The 21,341-nt window shown below is 43.6% G+C and overlaps 1 protein-coding gene across 1 annotated transcript; it reads right to left on the bottom strand.

Annotated features, from left to right (window-relative positions):
- Positions 1 to 1,094: 1,094 nt before the first annotated feature.
- LOC306917629 (augurin-A-like) lies at positions 1,095 to 18,437 on the bottom strand (the record flags this gene model as incomplete). Its single annotated transcript, XM_079495926.1, has 3 exons — positions 1,095 to 1,809; positions 11,387 to 11,562; positions 18,356 to 18,437. 3 exons carry the CDS (start codon positions 18,435 to 18,437, stop codon positions 1,660 to 1,662), a joined length of 408 nt encoding a protein of 135 aa, XP_079352052.1. The 3' UTR covers positions 1,095 to 1,659.
- Between the last annotated feature and the right edge of the window lie 2,904 nt (positions 18,438 to 21,341).

Below are 21,341 nucleotides of genomic sequence, written 5' to 3'. Positions count from 1 at the left end.
TTGCCATGTCTCATAGAAACAAGTAAATAGGTCTATAAACATACTCACAAAAGAATCGCATATAACAAGGGTCTACAACCTATTTTAAATGAAGTGCCATGTTTTTATTTTCTAGATAGTGAGTCTGCCATATCAAGATTCCTTTTAATGACACCACATTAAAATTTCCAGCATATTTTGATTGTCCACAAATATAAAGTTCTTCCTTCTTTTTACATATTTTCTTGCACATTGTTATAATGATCATTATAAATATATATCCCCCTGCAGTCAGAGTTCATTGTTTTAATGAATGAATGTGATGCATTGTGAGCTGGTAGATCTGCTATTTTCAAAAGTAATCTTTGAAAAAAGTGACAATAAGAATATTTTTGAAAAATGTTATTGAAACATTTAAAAACACAAATCTGTCATGGGGGTCACTGGCTTAGTTGGGCAAATGCATTCATCTGGGGGTCCTTGACATGGGAATGTCGCTGTGTGAGGATCACTGGTTTAAACAACATTAGGAGAAAAGCCCAAATAAGCACTTTAGAAACAAGAAAAGCAACCACAACTACCAATATTTACAAGCAACTTTGCAGAAAAAGAAGCCGCTTATAATAAACAGACATGGCAACACTCCAGCAGCACTCCAGAGCCGCTCAAGTGTAAAATCAAACAGTGCTTTTTGCTTTTAAGACGTGGTCAGACCCAGGCGGAATCGGTATGCGCTGAGTGTTTTTAGGTCAAGGGGCTTAATAGCAACTAGCGCAAAGCGAAAATAATTAACATATGGACACTCCCCCAATGCTAAATTATGCAGGAACGTGGTATTCCATATGGGTGAGCGCTCACCACGGCTTCCATAATACGAAAAGGCGCAGAGCGAGGGCGAAATCTGTATTACCGCATGGGTTTTTCGTCTTGCTTAATAGGGCCCTCTGGGCCCTATTATGCATGTCTTAAGTACCAGGTCTTATTACTTAACTTAAGACCTGGAGGCGTGATCAATGCCATTTGGCTATTCTGAGTGGCCAAACAGCATTGACCACGCCTCCAGGTCTTAAGTTAAGTCATAAGACCTGGTACTTAAGACACGCATAATAGGGCCCTCTATGTCTAATTGCCCTTTGTTTTATTTGTCAAACCACAAAACTCTTAACGCAGTGGTTTTCAACCAGTGGTCCAGGGACCACCAGTGGTCCTTGAAGGGGTTCCAGGTGGTCCCCAGCTAAATGATGGAGTTGCAAACCCAAATGGACCCTTATACTGTAGGTCTTTAACTCTTGAGAGCGTAAAATGAAACCAAATGGACCCGTACGGGTCCATTTGTATAAGCATGGAATCGTAAGCATGGAATCGTAGACAAAATCTTATCCAACGACAACAAAATACTCTTTAAGTTTTGGGTCTGAGAGGCAAAAAATGTCATCAAATGGTGGTCCGTGGCTCAAAAAGCTGAATAAATAATGGGCCAATTGAAATGAAACTGGTCGAAAACCAACTGTCTCAACGGATCAAGGGGGGGGGGGGGGGGGGGGGGGTAGGCGGGCAAGGGGGCGTGTCCCGTGGGATGGCCATTATCAGTAGTAGTCGTAAATTGACGTTGAACGTGGCAAGTTGGGAGGGGGGGGGGGGGAGGCGGGCAAGGGGGCGTGTCCCGTGGGATGGCCATTATCAGTAGTAGTCGTAATTGACGTTGGCGCCATGTCGGTAATTGCCGGGATCCTGGGGACCGATGGGAGCGTCCTCGTCGTAATGATGCTGCCGTCCTTGATCACTGGACCGCGAGCGATCCATCCAATAGGAGAGGTCCGTCTCCAGCCTCTGTTATACGGGGAGGACAGGACAGGAGAGGCCGTGTCAATGATGACGCACATGCAGGGACAGACAATGAAGCACGCACACATCCACTGGTGGAATGTAATCTAGTAAGAGAGTGGCGACACTATAGCGTTGACTCCCATTGTAACAATGGAATGCGGAAGTGCTCACTATCTCAAGATAGTTCCAATGTATGGAACTATAGCCCATAGCGCCCCGCTTTGCGGGCGAGATCAAAGCGTGTCGCCACTCTCTTACTAGATTACTCTGGTGGAATGTAACTAAGTAAATGCACTTAAAGGACCACTTCACCATTTTTCAACCTGTCTTCATATAACAGGTCCGCTAATCATGATAAAATACCAAAAAAAATTCTACTCAGTCTGTGTCTCATAGGAGGGCTGTGGGCAGTTCAGAAACCCGTCCACCAGTGACATCATTGTTAGGCAGATTATTTTTAAACACGATTTTTTATTTACAAAAATGTTTAGATTGTTATTGTTGTGAGAACGAAGGCTTCCATTTTCGAATTGCAACTTTTCAGGACTATAGAAAGCCTGCAGTTTCTATCAGCTTGGATTCACCGTCAATGTTTTTCCTTTTTTTTTCTTCTTCCATCACGATTTTAGTCCACTAAATCTACAGTTGATTCAGTCGACTAAAATGTATTTTGGCGGGCCTTGATGCCGTCGTAATGGCTGATTTTACACAAATAGCCAACGCGACGCTTTGAGCTTGTAGATCTGCTATTTTCAGTATGCAACCAAGTGTAAAATGACTTATACTGGATCTCTTGTCCACTAACATTTTAATCTAGTTTTTATCTGTTGACAAAATTGTCAATACATTAATTTTAGTCTTAGTTTTAGTCATCATAGCTTAGTTTTCATTTGGTTTCCATTTAGTTTTCGTCAGTGAAAAAAGGTAGTCGACGAACATTTTTCGTACTGTATAATATTGCAGAATAGTGTTTGGCCATGGTAAATGGTGCATTCATGAAAGGCGTGCCTGGACGGATGTATACAGCACGGCATAATGCATACACTGTAATTAAGGCTTTACATGCTTTCACACGCACACCAATGGATGCACTTTGCAAGTTGCCTGCATGGCACATAGCCAGACTTCATCTGCCCCTAATGCATATGCATATGCCCCCACGCAGTGGTATATTAGCATCGCGATTCGCAACACAAGGCTACTTTGCCAGTGCATGTTCATCCTTCAATTGTGTGTGTACAGTACGGTACAGTACGTGTGCGTGCGGGGCCAAGGGAAAGGCCCCGTACACACAGAGGCATACTAATGAAATACATGTCTTATAATGAGAGCAAAGGTTTATGCCAAAACGTGATGGAGACACAAGCACTCTATCACAAATGTATCCTTGAACTCAACACACACACACACACACACACACACACACACACACACACACACACACACACACACACACACACACACACACACACACACACACACACACACACACACACACACACACACAGTCTATTCAGTAAGTAAGATTGACGTGCGGAACGAGAGCTTTGACGACATTTCCTCTCCCCGACCGTGTTTCGTCCACAAAGAATCCACACTTATGCTAATTCATATTCTGACAGGACTATTATCAACGCTACAAGGCCAAATCTATAGGCACATTCATTCATATACCATACCGTATACATGCATGGGCACATGGCAGCCTGGGGGCTACATATTTGCGGCCCACCCCGTCACTTAAAGCTGCTATAAGCAATAATATGTCAACATTTTAATGACCTTTGGTCCAAAAAAAAAACCCTGGTCGCAATGACTATCCAATCAGGAAGCAGACAGGCAAATCGACCAATGACAGTAAAGCTTCTAGGAAAATCTTTGAATGCAGATTGCGGCCCCTAGATGTGTCACAGAAAGCGTTCTACCCATTGCTGGCTGTCTGAATACCAATAAATAAATAAATAAATAAAGTAATTAAAATGATTATAGGAGCTTTAATGTGTCCCGCAGGTTGATATGGGAATACTGATATAGTATTGATTTCAGCTGTTATACGCGCAAACATGACCCGCTTTAATTACTTTCTATATTATCTTAATGACTATAGTATTAAATTGGTATTGACTTTTGTATATGTTTAATGTATTTGTTTTTATGTTAACATTATAAGTATAACTAAAAGCATTTGAAATTAAATGAAGAATTTACTTTTCATGATATCTCAATTAAAATTTTAATATTTGGGATTACAATTAAAAATAGCAGATCTACAAGCTACTAGATCTGTTATTTTTTGCTACTTTTGTGTAACATAACGACGAAGTAAAGGGCAACAATTACGAAAAATAAATACAAATAAAAATACGTTAAAATAAGAGGTTTCTGCCCAACAGAAGATTGAGCTTGTAGAGCTTGAGCTTGTAGATCGGCTATTTTCAGCATGCAACTAATTGTAAAATGACTTATACTGGATCTCTTGTCCACTAGTACCTTCCTAACATTTTAGTCTAGTTTTTATTTGTTGACAAAATTGTCAGTATATTTAGTTTTAGTCATCGTAGCTTAATAGTTTTCATTTAGTTTACATTTAGTTTTAGTCAGTGAAGAAAGGTAGTCGACGAACATTTTTCGTCTTAGTTTTAGTCGACAAAAACCTATATAGCCCTCTGGAGTGAAATATAGTGTCCCTCTCCATTTGCTGTGCAAAGAAAACTGAAGAAAATAGACGATCTTCAAGGTCAAGAATTGCATCGCATGCCGTGTTGTAAGCTTGCAGATCAGCAACCTTTTCATGTAAAAAAAAAAAAAAGCGTGTAGTAATTTTATTTTAATTCACTGTTGCACCCCTGAATATATGTCAACTCTCCATCAGAGCAAAAACAGACTGCAACCTCAACAACTCACAAATGTCAAGAGTCCAGAGATTATGAAGTTGTGTGAATATCTGCCTCCGTGGGGGATATGTATATGCAAATATCATGCCCAATGGGCATAGTAAGACTAAACAATGAACATCAATGATGATGTTTAGGTGAAAAAAGAACAGAAAATATATAAATGTTGCCCAAAAGCATCGCTGCATGGGCCTGCAGGGTTAATGATTTATTTTCTTTTTTTTTTTTAGCTCCACTGAAAACTTTGTGCACAGTGCATTTGTGTAAGCAGCAAAAATGCGCTAGATTGGCTGTCACTCTGGGGGGGGTAGGCGACCGGAAATAGGCCAATATAACGGCATAAAACCGCCCCAAAACAGCAAAAATATTTAAAAAGATTTACGTGTGTATGTGAAGGGGGGCCCTTCGAGCTTCAGTGCCCAGTGGCCCTCAGAGGTGATAATCTGGCCCCGCATAATTGATAGCTTGATTAGCCTATTACACACGCAACTGTGATGTCAAGTTGTTAAGCCTGACGCATTCAGTCCGTTCCAGCTGATCTTTTTTCGGATTAAAAGGGTGCGAATCAACTAGACTAGACTGTACCAAAATAGGTTTACAGCAAACATTTCCATTACGACTTATGGAATTAATATGACTTTAGCTCTCGCCATAAAACTCCGCGTCCGGCATACATCACCAAGCCCAGCGAACTCCTGGCTGCGCTTTTGCGCACGGCCCCCCTTTCAATCACATTTTACATTTCTTTACACTTTTTATTTTGATTTTATTTATTTTATTTTATTTTTATTTATTCATTTCACATTTTGTTTACTTATCTTTATTTCTAGCAATCGTAATTCCTAGAAATAAAGGAACATGGACACTCTCTGTCTGCAACAAAGGCCATATATCCACATAATACAACATCCCAGCGCCGAATCAATATAGGTTCTTTCCGTTAACCTGTTCGTGGAAGCGCAGTAAGCAGAAAAAACTTAACTTACCCACGTTCCCTCGAGAAATGTTATAACAGGTTGTAATCGTCCGCAGCTAAGCTCGCCAAATTTGTAGTAAATGGAGTGTTGATAATAAGTGGATATATACCAGGCAGAATATATAAACAGAGGTGGTCCAGGCAGTGTTCTTATTTCTAACTCAGAGTTTATTTCAAGAACAACAAGACATATCAAATCATGACTTAACAGGAGAGTGGTCCTTACTGCAAGCCTCGTTCACTTAACACGAGGTGCTTATTATACTAGATGTGCATGTGTGTGCATGTGAGTGCGTGTATGTGTCTGTGTGTGTGTGAATGACTGAGAGTGTGTGTGTGTGTGCGTGTGAGTGAGTGAGTGACTGAAAGTGTGTGTGTGTGTGTGTGTTTCTTCTCCTATATGGTATGTGTGACTCATCCATCTCAAAAGAACTTTAGACAAAAGCCGTGCGAACCTATTGATAGGTGGCCGGACGGATCTGGGAACCGTATGACCTCTTTGACCTATCACTTCGGCCCCTGCACTGCTGGCTCCTCTAAAGCTCATACCACGTCTTAAGAACATAGCCTTATTTTTAACATGACATAGGTCAACCTATATCTAAATCCCAACTCAGTACATTGCAATATGAAATACATGACGCAGCATGACATTGTGATGTGGATGCAAGTACAATTGTTTCTATATGTGTATTTATGACTTGTTGAGCACAGAAACATCCTAAGAGGCATAATATTATCCCTGTTCTCTCTCTGAGGGGGGAAGGGTGGCTTAGACGGTGGGTCCTTTGTCAACTGTGCTGACCAAATCAAGGTTCTTCCCTGTGTAGCTTTGGGGCCCATATACTACATCCGCAGCTTTGCTCTACGATAATGATGACAGCGTCCTTGATCAGTGGGCTGAGTGTGTAATCTGTACGTACGTCAGGGGTCTTCATCTGAGTGTGGGTTGAGTGTGTAATCTGTACGTCAGGGGTCTTCATCAAAGGGGGCTTCAGCCCCTGCCCTTTTACCCGTCTGTAAAACAACTGCCCTTTCCAGACCATGAATGCAGCATTTATACTATGGTGAAAGGAATGCAAATGCCACTCCTTTCCATGCCAGCATTCAGGAGAATTGCTTTTTTTCCCGAAGTCTCCATACTGTACATGCATCTCCACTAGCCAAAGAGTGTTGGGTTGCGCCCCGGAAATAGCTGATCTACAAGCTCTCAACGCAGCCCGACGCGTTGAGACCTTGTAGATCTGCTATGTTCGCTATTTTTTGTCCAAAAGTGCCCTCATCATATGGGATTTCAGCCCCTGCCCCTCTAACACTCTCTGCACGTCCCTGCCAAGGACCCCTTAGCTGAGAGAGAGATGAAGCAAGGATCCCCACTACATTTTGTATAAAGAAATGTGTTGCCAATTAATTAAACAATTTCCTAGATTTCATAAATAGCTCCATAGACTTGATTTATCCATCAGTAATGGATTCATGTTTGTTGAATGAGTACAGTTCACAGAAAAAAAATACTTATTTTCTATCAATTACACACCCCATGAAGCTTTCAATTCGTGCAGATTTGTATTGTTTTTGTCGCACGATTCCTGAGCCAATAATTTCATGACCAGCAGTGGTTCCCTATGGAGACACAAAGATTATCCTTTGTATCTCCATATTAGTCTACTTGCCCGCCCATGGAGCCCCATTGTGAACCCATGTTGAGAACACCTAGGTTTTATGTTAGAAATGTTGAGCATGGGTCCCCAGCATTCATCCCGGCTTTGTGCTCCTGAGTCTTTCTTGAGTACATCCACATAATTATGTTAATGTGGGACATCCTCGTGACCGGTACCCGTGTGTTGGTTCCCACGGCACTAACTTGCTGGCTGGAAGCTCTTGGTGTACTTTGGCAGTGTCTCATTCTCCTGACTGCTATTTTGGCTCACCCTTTGGCATTCCATCATACAGATGCCTGTTGGTAACATGTATTGTGTACTCTTGCTGACGTTAAGTACTGTATGCAACATTCTGTTGTAGCACCCGTCTAGAGACTTCTGAAGCGTTGGCGTTGACGTCCAGCATTCACTGCCATAAGAACAGCCTTCTGTTGCATAGAAGAAGCTGAGATTGATTTGACGGGGGAGGTTGGAGATCCATATACGCTGTTCACCTCAAGGGAAAAGGCTCGCTCAACTCAGACAGTATTTTAAAGGTCCAGGCGTGTGCTGGGTGCAGATTCAAAAAGAACATATAGAAAGAGAAAGACATCTGCACTCTCAGTCATAGTAAGAGTCTTGTTTAATAATGTTGAGGATCCGCAGCAGCGTGGCATCAAAAATCATTGGCCTCGACCTCCCATCCGTCTCCTCTATCCACTGCACTCGCACCAAGCATACAGTAGGATGCAGAAGGTGATCGCCGACCCCTCCCACCCTGCCTGCTCTCTTTTTGCACCCCTGCCCTCAGGTATAAGAGACTTCGGTCTCTAAAGAGCAATACCTCCCGCTTTAAGAATAGCAACTTATACCGAGGCTGTTCGCCTCCTGAATGCTGACCCTCTTTTCACTCGCACTTTACAGCGTGAAGCTTTGTAAATGCGAGGAACTGCCATTTATTTACCATGTATTGTAACGTTTTGCATTCTTCCTATTTATTGGTCTCTCTCATATGATGTTTGTACTTTTGTATCTTTTTCTACTGTCTGAAAATGTGATGTGAATATATATGTGTCTATTTGTATGTCAGAGCACTGAAACAAATTCATCTTGAATCTTGAATCAAACCAGACAAACGCGTTTCGGCGCGCAGGCTTTAGTCAGTGTCAGAATTTGACACTGACGAAGGCCGCTGCGCGCCGAAACGCTTTCTATAAGATCCATACGCTGGCCATACCATTCAGGGCCCTCCATGCAAGTGCCTTCCTCACTTTAAGGATCTTGCTCCATTGAGTCCAGGTATACTTGAAGTCTTTGAAATCCTTCAGAGCAGTGCCTCCTGTTGTTGTCAGAGGTGGATCTTCTGAAGGGATATCGTTGATGTAATTTCAGTTTTCTTGGCATTCAGCCGAGGGCCAACCGTGGCACACTCCACTCTGGTTAGGAGTTCCTGAGCTTGTTCCACGTGATCGGAGAGCAGCCTGATGTCGTCCGCGTTTAGTCCAGGTCTGTCAGGACTACTGTGGGGTGTCGTTGTCTTGACCTCATTGGTGTTATGATTGTGCCAAACAAAATGTAGGAAACCACAAATAAAAAGGACTTATACAAATGTGCGTCCACGACCCACACATGGGTCCTGACCCACTGTTTGGGAAGCAGTACACTCTGGAGTGTGCGTTGTTGTCATGTCGGAATACGTTAAAAGTCTTGAGCTTGACCCCCGGGGGGCGGAGTTGCAACACAAGTGCCAGCTGAGATCAATGGAACGCAGCTGTCTGTATACAGCCAATCGTCATCCAGTATAGCCTTGGCATGCTGCGAACCCCCCTGGCCATGTATTGTACGCACGCACGCACGCACGCACGCACGCACGCACTATGAAAAGCTGCATATCCCGTCCGTTAGTTAGTCACCCACGCCAGATATGGTCACACCTCGTGACATCACGTCTTCATATATGGCCACGCCTCGTGACATCACGTATCCATATATGGTCACGCCTCGTGACATCACGCCTCCATGGTCACGACTTGTGACATCACGCCTCGTGACACGTCACGCCACCATATATGGCCATCTCCATATATGAAGATCACGACACTGCTGACCTCATCTAATCCTGGATAACCATACATGGAGAAGACTGGATCATCACCCTTGATCTGCATATATGGAGCCGGCCAGCAAACTCAAACCCTTAGATCTCCATATATGGAGCTGACCTGTTCTGACATTCCATATGTTGTAACTTACTTGCATCTACCCCACTCGTCCTTCCTGTTCTGACAAGTCGCTTCTCGCCCTCAGGGCGTCTTACTGGTTATTAATATTATTATGCATATAGTATAAACAATAAACAAACACATCGTTCATTTTGTGAACACTTGTCACTGGGACAGAACTATTACACACGTGTGCACGAAAACACACACACACACACACACACACACACACACACACACACACACACACACACACACACACACACACACACACACACACACAGTTTTTCAGGATTTAGAACACACACACACGTGACACGTGAGTGTGTGTGTGTGTGTGTGTGTGTGTGTGTGTGTGTGTGTGTGTGTGTGTGTGTGTGTGTGTGTTCTAAATCCTGAAAAACTGATTCTATATGTGGTTCTCAAACTATTTCATGTCAAGCAGCCCCAGAATTATATGTATTTGGCCGCCGACCCCCATCTGAAAATATGTTGTTTCAGCGACCTTGCGTTGGGGCCCGGAGTCATTTGGGGCCCACGGCCCGATCTGCTATCGGAGGTGTTGAGGGCAGGCTGGACGCTGCCCCGCAGACATTGTGGCTGCTATTCCTATAAGCATGTGTGCTTTATCTTTGCAAAGACAGATGCAGACACCGATACTGCTGTTTCTAAACACGATCGACACTGTCGGGTGGAAACCCTGTATGTCCAACAAACATTATTCTTCGAGAACAGAGGGTATGCTCGTGCATAAAGTGAGTGGAAAATCGAGTGGCAAAGTGTGTAGCTAAAGTAAGTTTAATGTTTAACGTTGTTTAGTGCAATCAGGTAGGACTTTTCTGTTTGGATGTAATGTATGGGCTGTCAAGGCCACTCAGTATAGGCGCATGCACAAACCTCCGGGTATGATGATGATGTCACACGCATACCTTCTATAGAGACTTAAGACCCCTGCGTAAATCGTCGTGGAGCAAGATATTCTGTGGGTGTTGAAAGGTTTGTAAAGAAACGCTCGAAAATGTTGAAGTAGGGCATTCATTTATACAGGAAGAAAAATAATATCATGATCATGAAGAATGGGTGATACAAGGATATGGTGAGGGTATAATATGTGCATTATTTGTACAAGGACAGATGCCTTCACGGAGGCGGTGTGTTTGGAGAGACATTAAAGTTCTCGTTTTTAAAAGCAGGCATTCTTGGAGGAAGCTGCGGGGGGGAAAAAAAGCTGATTATGATCGTTGAAGCTCCTCGATAATATTTGTTCTCTCCATTAAACACAGTGTGCCACGGACCCCTGCCCATGGAAACCACTGTAACCTTTGACCTGTACACATGCACGCACGCACACACACATATCATATGGCACCAAAACATTATGTCCCCTGTTTAGCTGATGAAAACGAAAATCTTAAAACGTGCATAACTCGCGATCTAAACCATCCCGTCTAGAGTGGTGTGGCTATTGTTAGCTGATACACACACACATTCACAACAACATCCGGTCCGTCCGGAAAAGGGGTCCGTGTTTATAAATCGAATGGGCACTATAATGTAATGGATTAAATAACCCCGGGCAATTAAAGTGTTAACCGAGTGCCGCGCTATGAACTTGTAGGTCTGCTATTTTTTTTTTAAATCGTGAAAATGTGCCTCAAATCTTTGAATATATATTATTACAGAGTGAACATTTTAACTCAAATCTTTGTTTCTGGGGAGGTCCCTGGAACAACATATTTTCAGATGGGGGGGCGGAGGCATATTACATATAATTTCTGGGGTCCTGGACATGAAATATTGAGCACCACTGATACAGAAACGTAAGGTTTTTCAGAAAAGTCTACCCACCGCCTTGTCGTAACCCATGTGCATGAACTGCTGGATCCACTGCTGCACGTCGGGCCTGCTGCGGTCCCACACTGCGTTCCTCCTGGGCCTGCTACTCCGCACCACGGCCAACAGGAATTGCTTGGCCCGCTCCGGAGCCACCGCCACCGTATCACGTCCTGTCACCCTGACTGACACTGACACACACACACGCACACACACAGACACACACACATACACATGGGCACACCGACACACCGACAGACAGCGCAGAAAGACATGTTCAGGGAAGGATTTCACAGAGACATGTGGAGAGAGCATGAGTCATCAACGTCACCCGTGCGTGACAAATTGTTGCCGTCGGGCAAGAACCTCATCTCCATATTTTAACTTTTCTTTAATGAGCGTGAAGCGACGTGGTGCGACGCGACGTGGTGCGACGTGACGTGGTGCGAAGCGACTTGGTTCGCGCTGGTGGACCTGACACGTTTGAGGTTTTTGCGTTTGAATCCTGAAAAGTAACAGTTCTGAGGCTTACACCCGACAGAGACTTTTACATACAGCTTCTCTTCTGGGGGTCCCTGTGGCATAAAACCTTTCCAGATGAGTGTCCGTATACCATGGGGGCCAAATCCATATCAATTTGGCAGTCCTTGACGTGGGAAAAGGTTTGAGAAGCACTAGCTGCATTATTTATCAGTCAGTCGACATGATAAATTGGGGGCAGCGGTGGCCTAAGGGTTAGAGGAGTGCCCTTGTTGCCGAAAGGCTGCCGGTTCGATTCCCTGGACAGGCAGGAAAAATCTGGGTGGGGAAGTGATTGTCATCACTCACCCAACACCACTGAAGTGCCCTTGAGCAAGGCACTGAACCCCCAACTGCTCCCCCTGGAGCTGCTTAGTGGCCAACAGTATAAGACTGTGGTTGTACTGGTCAGCTCCCAGGTTTTAATGTGTGTGTGTGTGTGTGTGTGTGTGTGTGTGTGTGTGTGTGTGTGTGTGTGTGTGTGTGTGTGTGTGTGTGTGCGCGAGCGCGCGCGTGTGTGTGTTTCTATGTGCAGGGCGTTGCTGAAAATGAGCACCTGTGCTCAGCTACTTCCCTGGGTAAAAAAAGAATAAAAAGCCAGCTGTCGCTCAGCAGCGGATTGCCTGCTGATGATCGGAAATGGTGTCACTCGGTGACTTGTTGTCAGTGCAGTTTTGACGTCTGTCCATCAGCCAGACAATGCGTCAAGTGAAGAGTATAACGAAAGCAACTTGTAGCGTCGCCGCCTCTGGCATGGTCATTTGGTCTATAAAGAGAGGTGTTAAACTCGCCCCAAGCATTTTTGTCATGAGCAGCAGCAGCCAGCAGGGTCCCGCGGGTCATAGGGGCCACACCGCGACATCTGGAAGCTGGGAGGTAGAGAGAGAATATAGGCTCTATGCACACTGTAGTGTTCTCAGGCAGTGTAGGGAACTGTCACTAAACAGAGTTAATCCGTAGCCAATGAAGACAGAGACTAAATTTCAATAAATTATTATGGATTGAATGTTGCTCTTCCTCATCAACATGACGGTGAAAACTGCAAAAATAATAAACAACACAAACATTCGGGGTCTGTGTTCAGGCATTGTAAATATTTCACAGTAAAAATAAACCAATTGAGTAGCTAACTAGAAAAAGTGCCGTTCTGGGCACAGGTCTCCACCAGGAGGATAGGACTGTGTGAGATGTTTGGCAAAATGTTTAGGAGTAATATAAACATGTTTGCCTTTGATGGCAATTGGATGATTTGAGGCATTTTGTTCCAAACATGTGTTTTGCAAAAATCAACCTGTTGGTGGCGCTATAACAGGCCAATGTGAAAAGGGTGGGACATATTCCTCAGCCTAGTAAGAAAATGTGTGAAAGATTTCACGTAAATTGCATGCTGCGTTCATGATTTGAGGCTTTTGTTCAAAACGGGGCAATCTTGCAAACTGTGAAAGCCAATTATAGCCAATTAGGATGGAATATGAAATATCGGACAGATCCGACTTGAGCACATGACCATAGAGATACTATGTAACGATTTGTGAGATTTTTGGACATAATCTGGAGGAGTAATATCAAAAAATGTGTTTTACAAAAGTCGGCCTCCTGGTGGCGCTATAAAAGGCAGATGCGGAAAATGCAGGTCAAAGGTTTGTCCTTGGCCTCTAGGGAGTGTGCATGCAACGTTTCACGCAGATCGGTGCAGTTTTAGGTAAACAATGTGAAAAGCTGCCTCATGGTGGCGCTATAACAAGCCGTTCTGGAAAATGCGGGGCAGAGGTTCATCGTTGGCATCCAGGGAGTGTGTGTGCAAAATTTCGACCGGGTTAACGGTGCCGGAGATTAGCTGGTAACAGACGGACGGAAGGACGGACACACGGACGGAGTGCAAAACATACTCTCTCCCCATGCCTTCGGCCTGGTTGAGACAATAACCTACACACATTCAAGGAAGGCAATTAGCAGGATGACATACACCTGTGCACTCTAGGATACTATGCTCTGCAGACAGCAGCAAACAATGTTCAAGAAATAACTTCCCAAAACTCCAAATAAACTTGTACAAACGTCAAAGTGGTCACAGAAGGTTTAATAGCATAACTGAAAACAACAATACAACTTACATTGCCTCTAAAATGCTTCCAAGTGGGTTAGATGGGATTCTAGGCTCACAGCTCTGAAGAGCCTGTGATCTCTGTTATGTGCACTGCTGCATCAAAATGGTGCTGGCAGGAAGGGACTCTCATTAAATAGAAAGTTTTCAAAATAAAAGCAGTGTTACACAACTTCAAAATAAAGTACTTCCAAACTTTTCTAAATAAAATATAACATCTATCTTAAAGGCAACACACACACACACACACACAGAATAACTCTTCCTACTTCGAGGGTGCCTTCCCTATATACTTCCCTCACAGGTGTTACCGATAATACTAATGAAGGCCCTGTTATAGGAGTAGAAAACGCACAATGGTACAAAATCTGACCTATAAATTGCGTCATGAGCCAAAGGGGGAAAAAAGATGTTGATTGTATGACCTACAGTACATGGTTCCATATGCCAAAGCGTGAAGTGGGTAGCGCCATCATGAGGATATTAAAGGCGTAGTGAAACGGAAATGGTGGACATTTTATTTTGAAGTTTCAGACGGTCTCAAGTTGAAACACCGCTATGAAGTTTCTGAACCAATCAGAGCGTCGCATCCCTTCAGGGGATGGGACGGTAGCTAGGGACAGTAGCTCCACATGATGACCACGGATATGGTCTAAAAGTGTGAAAAACGTATTTTTCATTACACTACACCTTTAAGATAAATGTGGGCTGGCATTTCTTCCAGTGTTGTTTTCGTCGACTAAAACTATGACAAAAAATGTTTGTTGACTACCTTTTTTCACTGACGAAAACTACATGGAAACTAAGCTACGATGACTAAAACTAAGACTAAATATAGTGACAATTTCATCAACAAATAAAAACTAGACTAAAATGTTAGGAAGGGACTAGTGGACGAGATACAGTATACTGTAAATCATTTTACACTTGGTTGTGTGCAGTAGAAGTAAAAAGTACCAAAAATTGGAAATACTCAAACCTCATGCAAAATTGTTCTTAAATATAATACTTGAGTACTTGAGTAAATAGTTACTTTACAGCACTGACAGTATATGCCGTGTGATTTTATGAACATGTTCCACACGCTGGCGTGCATGACCCTTGTACAAGCATAGGGCTAAACATTGACCTTTGCACTTTGACCTTGACCGCTCTGAAAATCGATGGCGCATAGCATGTCCGGAGGAGTCGTCACATCAGATGTGATCAATACAACGGTCAGTGTACCCCGCTGAGACGGACCAGATACTCTAATCAATGATACACGATGCAATATGTCATGTTCTTTTTTTATTTATTATTATGTAATGAAGTACGCTGTTCTACTTCTTCACAACACTGCTGCTATGCTATGACACCTGCATTATGAATGATCTTATTTTAACGTGATCTCTTAGTTCTTATGCATCATATATATTTATATTCATGAGAAAATCTCACCTACTACAAGGCTCTCTCTCTCTCTCTCTGTGTGTTGAGGTTTCTTTCCGTTTTTCACATCCTCAGATATCTCACCTACACTCCACCCCCCTCCATCTCACCCCTGCTGCATTTGTCTCACCCATTTGACCCCTTGCTCTCTCTCACACATTCTCAAACCCTTCTCCTTCTCGTCTCACTCTCTTCTCTTCTGTATGTGTATTTGTAGACTTTGTTTTGCTATATCCTTGCAGTACAATACATTTTTTCCCCCGTTCTAATGTCCCCCCGGGGAGATAAATACAGGTCCTCCTCTCCAGGAACGTGCAGAGTGTGTTAGAGAGGCAGGGGCTGAAATCCCGTTTAAGAGGGCACTTTTAGACAAAAATAGCAACGCGCCGTGCTGCGACGCGTTGAGAGCTTGTAGATCAGCTATTTTCGGGGCGCAACCCAGCACTCTTTAGCTGTAGTGGAGATGCAGTGTATACGACATGAATTTCGAAAAACAAATTTTGTTCAACACAAAATGCTGCGTCGAACAAGTTCAGGAGACTAAGGAAAAAAAGGCAATTCTCCTGAACGCTGCCTTCCAGCATGGAAAAGAGTGGCATTTTGCATTTCTTTCACCATTAGTAAATGCTGTATTCGTGGTCTGGAGAGGGCAGTTGTTTTACGGGTGAAAGGGCAGGGGCTGAATCCCCCTTGGATGTCTATGTGTGCACGTCCCTGCTCCTCTCCTCCGCTTCCACCCCCCTACCTCTACCTCTCCATTCATTATGCTAATTTGACAACAGAAACGACGCATGATTGAGTAACTGAATGACGGTATTCAGCGGCAGTCTTCATAATGCATACTGTATATGTATATGAATGATACAGTATGCAATTTGCATATGAATGGATTAATGGATGGAGACATGAATAAGCGAGTAATATAATGAATGAATCCGTGCGGATGAAGTACATCTTTTGTACGGCATTGTATTGGAGTGAAAGTAGGCTACAATATTTGGCCCTGATGTGGAGAAGTTGTAACCTGACTCCGCCAGATGGGGCAGCAGAGAGTACACTGGGTTCCCCCCTCCTGCTCCCATCTGGGAACTCTCAGGCAGACTTGATGCCCGGCCACAAAACGGCCTGGCCAATCAGCAGCAGCTAGAAGCTAGAAGCTGCTGCTAGAAGCTGCTAGAAGCTGCTAAAGTGTATGCTGAACCTCAGCTCAACAGTGAGCTCAAATCCAATTCCCCATAGAAAGAACGACAGAATCGTGATGTAAGATTGGTTCATTTACTGGTGATTCTTCTCCTTTTACAAGGTCATGGAGTAAAAACTGAAACAAACATAAAATACAACATGAGATGTTGTCCTGTTCTTTTTACAGTAGCTTGTAAATACAATTATTTTTATTCCAAAATTACCATGAAATGCTCTTTTTTAACATTACTTTTTAACTAAATAATGCAAACATGAAATTGTCACAACATGCAAATTATTACATCCATATGAGTTCTAACTTACAGCATTGCCTCCTGGTGAAAGTACGTAGAAGGTGAGAAGGAAAAGCATCGCATTGTTGCACACAGAGAAGAAGTGGATGCACTCTCTGTGCTGCTTCTAAAGCCATATAACCACACCAAAGGGTCAAGGCGGTTTTAGCGTTGTCCCTGCGGTGTGATATGTCCTGTTGCACGTTGACCCACTTCGACCCTAGTGATTCAACGCATGGAATTCAAATGGCCCAAACCACACCAAAGGGTCGAGATGGTTTTAGTGTTAACTCCTTGCAACCGTTTTGACCCAAGGAGTTGCAAGGTGACCCTTTGGTGTGGTTAGGGCTTAACACAAAGGATGTTTGCAAGCCCACACAGCTGATTACTATACAGTGCAATCATCTAAACTCACACACCTGCCTTTACTAATGTCACAGTGACTTAGGCCCAGGCCACACTACTCTGGATCTTTTGCAAAACCGATATTTCCGTCCTCCGTTTTAGAAAAAATCCCTGGCCATATGACAGAGATATCTACTGTATGTCCACACACAAACGCAGAAACGCATTGAACACAGGATAAAATCACTGATTTTATATTTACACTTATGAGGTGCCAATCATATTCTTTAATGAAGGCATAAGTACCACATTTTAAAAGCCACCTAAATTGTGAGTGGAAGTACATGTTTCTTTCATTGTCTGTCAGCATGTCACACTATGTGCGTAAATCTCCAAATCCCGACTCTCTCCATATCATTTAAAAATGATACTTTACCATTGCTCTGGCGACTTGGCAAGTCCTGCACAGAAATGAATAGCAGAGTCAGACCTATAGAAGTGTCCACAACCAGTTGTGAGCTTGTAGAGTGGCTATATTTTCGAGCTGTATAATAAATGTCACGTAAATGTAGGCTAATAAAAGTTCACGCGCGCACATTGACGGCATGCATGCCAATGGAATGCAGTCAAGGCCGGGTGCGCCCTTTATTACCTATAAAAGGAGAGAGATGTGCCATATATATGTACACGTATGTTTTCTCGTGCCAGTAAAGCCCTTTGAATTGAATTGAAATTGAATTGAATATGTGCATGGCGACCCACTCACTGTATACTTTCTTCTCACCAACACCACCACGCTATTTGCGATTGCATTCACACCTCTCTCTCTCTCTTCCTCCATGACCAATTACTTCCACTCCACTACAGTCCAGAGGAAAATATAGAAATACAATTATTTGAAAACTTTAGTGACTATAGTTACTTTGGAGAATTTTATATTTTTTATTGAAAAAAATATATATATACATTAACCACTTCAGCCATTATGCATTTCGGCTATTTGAAAAAATTGCATATCTACAAGCTCACAATGACGCATTGTTTGTGAGCTTGTATATCTGCTATTTGCACCGACAACAACGCCACAGCGATGTTTTGTCTTGTCTTTACCTGAGTCCACGTGGCAGCAGAGCAGCACAGCTGCAGTAATGAGCAGGCTTCTCACACAGACAGAGAGCTGATGCGGAGCCATGGTGGTGTCTGTCTGTCTTCTTCTGAGAGAACCAAGCATGTGAATGATGTGATCCTACCTCACTGCTCACTGCTCGGGGTCACTGACTCGGAGAGAATAGGGCCTCCTCCGCACGCACGCACGCACGCACACAGCAAACATTCCGACCCGAAGGACCTGCCACTGCTCGTCCAGGAATGCCCTCCTGCGTGTGCAGGAGGGCCTTTGCCTTTGCCCCAGGTTGTTAACCTGACTCCGCCAGATGGGGGCGGTATCGAGTTCACAAGTTCACAATAGATACAGCATCCATCTGGGATCTCTCAGGGATTTGGCGTTGAAACCGCCATCCTGTGCCCGCCTGCCCGGGTTGAACCAGCTGGCAGCTGCAGGCGGGTTGAACCAGCTGCAGGCGGGTTGAACCATACCCCCTTTTTGAAACCAGTCCCTTGACTTGAAGTGCTCTCGGGAGGTTCCCTCCTCAGGAAGTGCCCCTCCAGCTGAATCAAGTTCCCTTGATTAGGGTGCTGGGTATAAAAAGCAGTTTGGAAATGCACTCGCCGGTTTCAAAAAGGGCCATAGAGTAATAAAAGGATAGAGGCATTACTCCAATATGGCGGCAACGCTTTGTCTATGTAACGCCTCAAACACGCACGTAAACATGCACAGTCGCGCGCGCACGTGCATACATGCATGCGCACATTACATTCTGAATGAATATGTTACTAATTTATGCTTTGATCCATTCATAAATATGATAAATAAATGGGTAAATAAATATATGAGAGTAGAATAGGATTAAAGTTCTTGTTTTGTACAGCGTGTTTTTTTCGGAAGTCACGTCATCACTCCAATATGGCTGAGGCACTGTTACTATGGGACTTAATGGGAGTGTCGCCTCTTTACATAGAATCTCTTTGACTTCTTTCAAGTACGTCCGTCCTCCGTCCCTTATACACTCCTCGGAGGGCATTATTCCATGCAGAAAATGCAACAAACATCTCCAGGGGCTCAGACAGATGTTGCTGCTGCACATGAACAGAAACCCCCCCCCCCCCCCCAACGCATTCCCTTTCCTTTAGAAAAGAAAAAGGAATTAATTTCATGTTCTGAGATCATTTCTTTGCTCTTGACTTTGATGAAGCGCCCCAGAGGACACCCCAGAGGACAGTCAGTGAAAGCATGTATGGGGATAATCATGTATTGGGATTCTGGGAAGTAGTAGTATCGGGGTGAAAAGTAACTGAGGACATTAATACTCACAAGTACTGCGGTTTATCGGGGCGGTTTGTTGGGTTCATTAATTTCCGTTCTCGTAGCGCGCGGGCACGTGACGTAGGGTAGTGCTCCCAATCTTCCGCCGTAGTCTGAAAACCCCCCTTTTCAGACTCCATCATGGCCCGTAGCACGACCTTACAGGCAGCAAAGGCTCAACTTATGTAACTTAGATAGCACTTCATGTAGACTTAGATAGCATTTTACACAGACTTATAGCATTTTATGGAGACAGCATAGCATTTTATGTAGACATAGCACTTTATAGTATATACAGTATGTACAGTTTCATTATATAGATATTCCACTGTTAGGTTCTTAGTTTACGCATGTTTCATGATAACTACTTATTATTACTACTTATTATTGCCATGCTTTTTTGTTCTTGCTTAATGTAATTCACTCAGGATTAAGAGCGTCTGCTAAATGCCTAATTTGTAAATAGTAAATTGTAGTGTTAAAGGCACAGAGGGCCACACTGCTGTACTACTTAACCACTTAATCCAGGGGCCCCTTTTTCAGAATAATCTGAAGTCAAATTGATACATTTCAAATATCAAAGTATTCTGCGGCCCGCTGGACATGCGTCACTACACGGCACCCACTTTGAGAAGTGGAGGAGAGTGAGAGGAGATGTGTGTGTCGCCTGTGGAGCTGCATTCTCGAGTGGGCAATGTTCACTATCACGGTCCATTAGGCTTTTGGAGGGTCCTTATATGCGCTTCACGCTGAGGGAGGAGAGCTGATCTGCCGTCCGTGTGTCAGTGATGCTGCTGCTGCCAACTAAACGGATGTGCCTGCACAGAACCTCAGCTGTCCCAAGTGTCACACCCCCTGCAGGGCTCAACGGACAGAACACACAAAATCAGGGACGTGTAGAGAGAGGCGGGGGCTTCACCACTTTTCAACTTCTCTTCCTATAATTGGTCCTAACTAATGTTCATGATAAAATACCAAAAAAATTTGTGTCTCATAGGAAGGCTGTGGGCAGTTCAGAAACCCAGAGTCCACCAGTGACATCATTGATGGTGAATCCAAGCTAATAGAAAAGGCAGGCTTTCTTTTCCTGAAAAGTTGCAATGCAAAAGTTGAAGCCATCGTTCTCACGATAATACAAATCTAAATATATTTTAAAACAAATCTTGTTTAAAAAAAATCTGCCTAATGATGATGTCACTGGTGGACGGGTGTCCGAACTGCCCAAAGCCCTCCTATGAGACACAGACTGAGTAGGAAAAAATGGTGGTGTTTTATCATGAACATTAGTGAGGACCAATTATATGAAGAGATGTTGAAAAGTGGTGAAGTGGTCCTTTAAATCCCGTAAGAGGGCACTTTTGGACAGAAAATAAGCGGAAATAGCAGAGCTTGTAGATCAGCTATTTTCGAGGCGCAACCCATGCAGCACTCTTTTGCTATGGAGATGCGGTGTACGACATGGATTTCTAAACAAATTTGTTCAACGCAAAATGCTGTGTTCAAGTTCAGGAGACTGAATGCTGCCTTCCGGTATGGCATGGAGAGCTAGAGGGCATTTGCATTTCTTTAACCATCAGTAAATGCTGCATTCGTGTTCTGGAAAGGGCAGTTGTTTTACAGACGGGTAAAAAGGCAGGGGCTGAAGCCCCCTTTGATGTCTATGTGTGCACGTCC

The sequence above is a fragment of the Electrona antarctica genome, assembly GCF_951216825.1.
Source record: "Electrona antarctica genome assembly, chromosome: 24".
NCBI lineage: Eukaryota > Metazoa > Chordata > Actinopteri > Myctophiformes > Myctophidae > Electrona > Electrona antarctica.
This window is presented reverse-complemented; position numbering and strand designations above follow the sequence as displayed.